Source organism: Pantherophis guttatus, chromosome 6, assembly GCF_059756535.1.
Source record: "Pantherophis guttatus breed Tessera chromosome 6, ASM5975653v1, whole genome shotgun sequence".
In the NCBI taxonomy this organism is placed as follows: Eukaryota; Metazoa; Chordata; class Lepidosauria; order Squamata; family Colubridae; genus Pantherophis; species Pantherophis guttatus.
The window spans coordinates 62,454,638-62,461,952 of NC_142068.1; the positions used below are offsets into that span (position 1 = coordinate 62,454,638).

Genomic DNA, 7,315 nt, shown 5'->3' on the forward strand with positions numbered 1-7,315 from the left:
GTCCAGAAGGTGCTCAAAAAAGGTGCATGGTGCTCAAAAAACAGCTTACATCTAAATACTAGTAAAAGAAAGATGTGCTAGATTTCTGGAAGCACAGAGAGGAACCTGCCCCACTGTATATCGAGGGGGGCTGTGTGGAGAGGGTTTCCTCTTTTAAAATCTTGGTAGCGTTTATTAGTCAAGATCTCACCTGGAAAAACAACACGTCCCTGGTGATTGGCAAGGGCCAACACGGTCAACGATAGAAAATGTCCTCATCCTCCATTACAGTATGGTACGCTGGTTTAACTGTTGCGAACAGGACGGCACTACAGAGAGTGATCAATTCAGTACAAGAAACCATTGGTTGCCCTCTAACACCACTAGATGACATCGCCAGGTCTCGCTACTTTAGCAGACTAAGAAAGATACTCGGAGATGATTCACACCCTGGTCAGTGTCTCTTCGCACTTCTACCATTGGGCAGAATACATTAAAGCATAGCCAGCCGAACAAATAGATTTAAAAATAGTTTCTATCCTAGCTGTCAGACTCTTAAACACAACCACAATCACTCCACGCACACGCGGAAACATATGACTAGTTTTTCTTTTGTTCCCCTAATTACTTGCATAGGGATTATTCTTTATACTATTTATGTTGTTTGTATTTTTTGTCATGGATTACACCAGTGAGGCTAAAACCAATTTCGTTGTATACATGATGTACAATGACAATAAAGGCTATACTGTAGATTATATTTTTACTATACATAATATAAATTTCTGTAGCACCCAATCTCTGTTAATATAAAACAGGATTATGTAAAACATTTCCTTGAGAAGCATAGCTTCTTAAAATGCTGTGCTTTGCGTATGTATGCATGCATGTTGTAAGTACAGTTACTTTGATTTGCTGGCAGTTATAGCACAAGTATAGTCTGCATGCACTCAAAGAAATTTGGAATGTTCAGCTGTAAGTCCAGCCTTACAAAATACACAGCTGTATCATTCAAGGAAGGGTACTGGAATGTTTTTATGTGAGAAATATTTTGATGTCAGCTATTTTAATAATTTGTAATATTTATAGGCTAAAATGCCAGAATCTCTGAATTTTGTGGAAGAAAATGGATCTTATATCAGTTCCAGAAATAAACTGGGTAAGTATAAAGTTTATTTCATTAAAAAATGCTTTGTATATTCTTTTGAAAGTGTACTATAATATAGGTGAATGAAGATGTGGTTTTGATTTATTTCTGCAGAAAAAAAATGTTAAAATTTTGACATTTTAATTTTGATACAAATTGTTTCATTGCAGTGAATATTAATGAGAACTGCTCTGTAAATTTAAAATTAGTACAAATTATAGCATATAAATATTAGAACAGTATTCTAAAAAGTTTTTATATCATTACTGAATTACTTACATAAATGTTTCTCCAAAGTAAAAAAGTTACCCAGAACATCAGTTTAAAACTTCATTTTTCTTAATGATTGTGAACTTAAACATATATTTGAACATGTTTTATTTCAGAGTCCATGGAAAATGTGCCTGGAAGTTGTGAAGCAAACCTGGAAATTAAAATTGAAAAAGAATCTCATTTTCCAGTAACAGAAAATAACAGTAGTGTTCCAAACCATATAGGCCATGTTGCATGTAATTCATTTAATGAATTGAAAACAGAGTTCAAAAAAACAACCAGAAGAACCTCTCTCTCTGAAAACTATGAGCCAGATGGAATGATTTCCAAAAATGAAGCCAAAATTGATTTTGTAAAGGAAGCAGCTGAAAATTCTGATGCATTAAAAACAGAAAAACCTGAACCACTTGCTTTGGCTAGAACTAGAAGGAAAATAAATAACTGTAGTTCCGCAGTATATACAAAGATGATTCAGAGGCCTACAAAGAATAGATCAACATCAGCTAATTGTGAGCAAGTCAGTGAAAGTTTTGACAGCCACAAAGAACTAAATCCATTGCACAAATCTGAAAGCAATTTTGCAACAATTGAAACAACCAAATTATCTCAGAGAGGAAGACCAAAGAAGCAGCATGTTGAAACAAATGGGAATATAGGATCTGACAACATAAACCATACTCAGGTATTAGAAAAATCTTTAAAGGAAGAAACAGTGGAAAAACAGTCTGTAAACAGGAGAAAAGTGGCAACTAAAAGAAAAGGAAAAACTGTTAGAAGTATGGATTTGGAAGAAAATGGACCAATTCAAGAACATGAAAGTGATATAACTGTCAAAACAATGCTACGGTCTAGAAATGTAAAAAAGTGTGCGAGTGACGTAAAGACAACATTTGCCAAAGGTAAAGCAAATGACATAATATCAGGGGAAGAAAGTAATAAAAGAAGAAAGTTTGCTGCAATACAATCAAGCCCAGAAACATTAATCACAACTTTGAATGCAGATAAGAAAGGAAGGCAAAAATGTACAGTATCTAAAATACGTAAAACCGAAGCTTCAGCAAATAATCTAACAGCAATGGAAGAAAATTTAGTGGGGAAGAAAAAAAAAGTTCAATTTTTACTTAAAGATTATTTTAAGGCTTCTGAAAAAAAATGTGCACTTGGATATGAGAGTAATATTCATAAAGAAGAAGAAAGTCAAACTGAACACATTTGTAATGGGATTCCAAAGGTTCCCTTGGAAAGCATGCAAACTCCTGCAGAGGCCAGTATGCCCAGAATGGAAAAACTATCAAAAAAGAATCTGCCTAGCAGAGGTAGAGGCAAAAAATCAGTTTCCAGCCCTTGTGTAGAAAGTGAAAGCAATCAGGCCTCTGATGGGAAAGATCATGATGTGATTGTCAGTCTAAAAGAAAATCAGCCCAGAAGGGGCAGAGGAAGGAAGAAAGATCAAGTGCTCCTCAAATATATTCCTTTAGAAAATAATACTTCTGGAGATTCAACAGCGAACGTATGCCCTTCATCCCAAGGCGGATGTTCTTTGCCACAAGTTCAAAATGAAAATTTTGAAGAATCTGAAATGTTGCCATTAGAAAATGTACAAAATCATGAAGGGCACATGCCGCCAAAAAGGGTAGTAAAAGAAAATCCACCCAGGAGAGGAAGAAGCAAGCAAGTCAATGAGCCATCCGGTAATAAAGGAGCTGATGTCCAAGGTCCAAATATGGCCATCAGACAAGAGGATAATCAGTCCAAAAGGACAAGGGGGAAGAGAAATACTCAAGAATTCTGTTCACTGAAGAGCCAAAAGACAGTGAAAGAGAATCCACCCAGGCGAGGCAGACATAAAAAAACTATTTCTGGAGATGTATCTACAGATTCTGACAATACACACATAACCCCTATAATAGATGAAAATATAGATGGCAAAAATGCTTGTCTTGCAAAGGAGGATCAGTCAAAAGTAGGCAGAAAAACAAGAAACACTGTTGTATTTCAGAAAATCCTTTCTCCTGTTTCTTGTCATTTGTTGTCATCAAACAGAGGGGAACATTCAGATGAACAGCCAAATGAAGATTTGAGGACAGCAAATAATGCAAATGAGAATTTCACATACAACTGTAGAAAAAGGAAAGGTGTTCGTGAAATTTCAGCAAACTCAGTTTTTTCCAGTAAAAAATCTGAATTTATTGATAATGACATTCAACAAAATGGCAAGAAAGATTCAAAAGTTGTATCAAAACAAAATACATCCAGAAATAAAAGAAAACTATTAACACTTTGTGGAACGTCAACAGAGAATAATGATGAACTAAGAATTAACAATAAAAAGAGTCCATTAGTAACAGATAATGTTGGTCCTTTAGAAAACAATTTTGGAAAAAAGCATCAATCAAAGAAGCAAAGAGAAGAAACTAATATTGCATCACTAGCTTCTCCCTCCCTGAAAGTAAGCATCACTTTGTCACCATTACCTTCTGCTAATGAAAATCAAAGTGGAAACAGCGAAGATTCTGTTGGAAAAAAGGAATTAGCAAAACTTTCAGGTACATACAATATAACGACACGCTCTCGAAAGTATGTTATTCCAAAAGAAGAGCTTGTTCATGAAACCCAAAACAAAGATTTGCAGAAAACAGCTACGGCAACTGTGATCAATCAAAGAAGAGGTAGAAGAAAAATTAATAAACTTGAGGCTGCTGTTTCTCCTTCCCTCAAAAAAAAATGTACATTATCTGCAGGCAGTGATAATTTTCCTAATGGACAAATTCTAAATAATGTTTCAAATAAAAAAGTTTCCTTAATGGGCAAGGCACCGAAATTTCTTGAATTAAAAACCATGACGCAAAACATCAATCAAAATGATTTGTCTAATTATGACCAAAATAAAAATCTTAAGCACTCAAATATGCTGGTGGAAAAGAATTCATCAGAACGTGCAAAAAGAAAAATTAATTCAAAAACAGTTACCACTTCTAACATCGTGAAAAATATAATTCCAGAAAATAAATCAACAGTACCTAAAACAGGTATGTTATCTTTTATGTCTTAAACTAGTAAGCTTTATTCTTACTCTTTAGAATTGAATAGATAATCCAGTAAAGCACAGGTTTCCTTCTGATCTCCCAAATTCTGTTTGAATAGGATTTTCAGTTATTCTGGAATCTTAATATCAATAGAGCACAACAGTTTAAGAAGGGTGCAGCCTAAAAGGTCCACAAACCAGCACAAATCAATACACAGGTTTTGCATTTTAAAATTCACTCTGGGTCCTCGGTATCAATTCATCAGAAGAATATACACAGAGTAACATTGAGAACTCAAGTCAGTCCAGATCAATATATATTCCACTTTCTTAAAAGAGTTTTTCTTTCTTGATTATGGGCATGCAATTTAGAACGCCAATTTCCCCATAGGTGCAGGAATTTTCAGAAGAATCTGAAGGAGCTCTTTTAATAATGGGTCTTTAGTTACATGTGTGCTGTGTATCTTTTTCAATTGAGTATTGACTGTTGAAGGATTTTTTAATTTATTTTTTTGCTCATAGGAATAGACTAAATTGTCCTGCCCAGAAATGTACTGTTCTGTTAACACTCTAAAATAATGTGCTTTGTTAGCCTGAAAACTTGTAGATGTGTTATGATTACACTTTTCAAAATTCTTTGTGCTATATATCATTAATTGATATATCTATCTATCATATATCAAAAAATATATCTAAAAGGCATTAGATTAATTAATGCTATCACAGTTTGAATGAAATAATATAAAATTAATTGCTCAGCGCTTTATTCTATTCTGTACATTTTGGAACTTATATTTATAGGGGCTTTAGAGAAATAATAGTGTGCATTCATCCTTCGTAATTTCTTAAAAATATGCAGAAGATTTTCTTGAATTTTAATTGATTTTAATCCTTTTGAATTATTCCAAAATTCCATTTGTGTATGTGTATTCCAAATAATTTACCTACTCTAGAAAGAATTCTTGTAAATATTGGTATCATATTTGTTTTGTTTTTCCATATATACAGTGCAAACAAGAGGTAAAAGGAAAATGAAAGAAGAAAATACCACTCTGATGACTGAGTTGCCTAAAGAAACCGAAGGCAGGACGAGAGCAAGCAAAAGAATAAGAAAATAGATTACAATATTTGCTCTGAGTTAATTTTTTAATCTGAAAAATTACGACCTTAAAACTTTGAAATTGAAATGCTTCAACATTCGCTTCAGCTTAACCGTTGACATTGATAATATCTGATGCAAATATTTTGTAAATAGCTTTTCAAATTATTTTTAAGATTTTTGTTTAAAATATTAAAGGATTAGGAATTTAAATTTTAACTGTTTTTATTTGCATTGTCTAGAATTTTTAAAATGCTAATGTTACTGTACTTATGTGTTTCAAAATTAAAAACATACTTAAGCAGTATTGTTTTATATGATGATCCAATTGATGCTAAGTATTTGCTTCCACACTGCAGTAACTGATGATTACCAGGGTGAAAAACTAGCTATTCAGAACATAGAAATCTGAATTTGTACAAGGCCAGTGTTTTCTTTGTTTAACATTATCCCTAGAGTCTTGCTGCTTTGTACAAGGCAAGCCTGGAAGATGTTTGATTAGCAGTTGGAAGCATGATCCATAATCCTATTGAAGGGTATGTACCCAACTAGAAAAAACATGGTTTGGAAGTTTGAATAAACTGCTGGACATGTTATCATACTGTCAAAGCAAAATGCAATTAAGTTAGATAGTCCCAAGTTTTTGCCAACCCAGATCCTTGGGAATCCAGGGGCTTCCCAGGACCTTACTGCCCCATAGCCTTTAAATTCAAGTATAGTGTGCTTATCCATCTACCCTACCTTTTTATTGTGCACAAGCTTTTTTGAAAGAAAAGATTATAGAAATTTCAGCAGTTGGATTGCCTTCGCTTGGGACTCTTCCCAACGTTTTTAGTTTTACTAAGGGCTCCTGAAGTGGTAAAAGATAGTTCTCTTAAGAAATACTCACTAATTTGAAAATATTACAGGCTCTGAACATACTGTTACATCATGAGTATTGGTACTGCCTGATGGTGCCTGAATTCTGCTTAGAATATTCCAGAAACCACTTGTACATTCCTAACCTTATTTTTGCATATCCAGAATCTCTAGTTCATTCCATTCCTTACCTCTTTAATTACACTTTTTAAATATCTTTTTTTCCAATTAATATAAAATGGCTAGTGAGAAAGTGATATTTGAAAATTTTAATATTCAAATTTTGTATATGTGATTGGTGGATTTGTTCTTATTTTCATTTTTCATTTTATCTACCTCTTTTTAATCTGACATTTAAATTCTACATATCACATTGAATTGACTTCTCACCTACCAAACATCTTTAGGAAGCACTTGGCAATTGTAAACTCGCAATCTAACATTTTTACCCATCAGCAACTTTACTTGCTAAGATGTTCATCCATAAATTCAGGAGGCTATTACCTGTGTGTCTTTTAAAAGTACTATATTGCCATTAATTTCTGATGAAATAATTACTTGTAGATTAAACCAGTAACCGTAGTTCCATGTGAGGCTTCTACACAATTTATAATCAGGAACTATATAATTTTTTGGTTTATTTAATTTTCTTTGAAATACAAGCTGTTTCTGAGTATGGACTAATAAAATTATTAAATTAAACACTGCATTATTAAGTGTAGGATATTTATTCTAATGAAGATGACTTGTGTAACTTAATGCTGACTTCTAAAAGAGAGAATTGGAAAAAATAAACCGTCCCATGCATGCTTTCTTAACAATACTGTGCCATTTGGTACACTTGATCTAAACTGACAGCTTCCGTTTTCTTTACATGCTTGTGCAGAATAACTAATTGTTTTATATGCCTTTGTGCTAGGTCAAATAATCTTTC

General features: G+C 33.3%; 1 protein-coding gene across 6 annotated transcripts in view; it reads left to right on the forward strand.

Moving 5' to 3' along the window:
* Positions 1 to 7,090, forward strand: part of MKI67 (marker of proliferation Ki-67) — a 37,003-nt gene extending 29,913 nt beyond the window's left edge. For all 6 annotated transcript variants that reach the window (XM_087871635.1, XM_087871637.1, XM_060682934.2 and 3 more), the window contains 3 exons: positions 1,069 to 1,138; positions 1,513 to 4,428; positions 5,433 to 7,090. In XM_087871635.1, the coding sequence (XP_087727761.1) occupies positions 1,069 to 1,138; positions 1,513 to 4,428; positions 5,433 to 5,542 (3,096 nt within the window). In that variant the 3' untranslated portion in view covers positions 5,543 to 7,090. The remainder of the gene's footprint in view (positions 1 to 1,068; positions 1,139 to 1,512; positions 4,429 to 5,432) is intronic.
* The last annotated feature ends 225 nt before the right edge of the window (positions 7,091 to 7,315 follow it).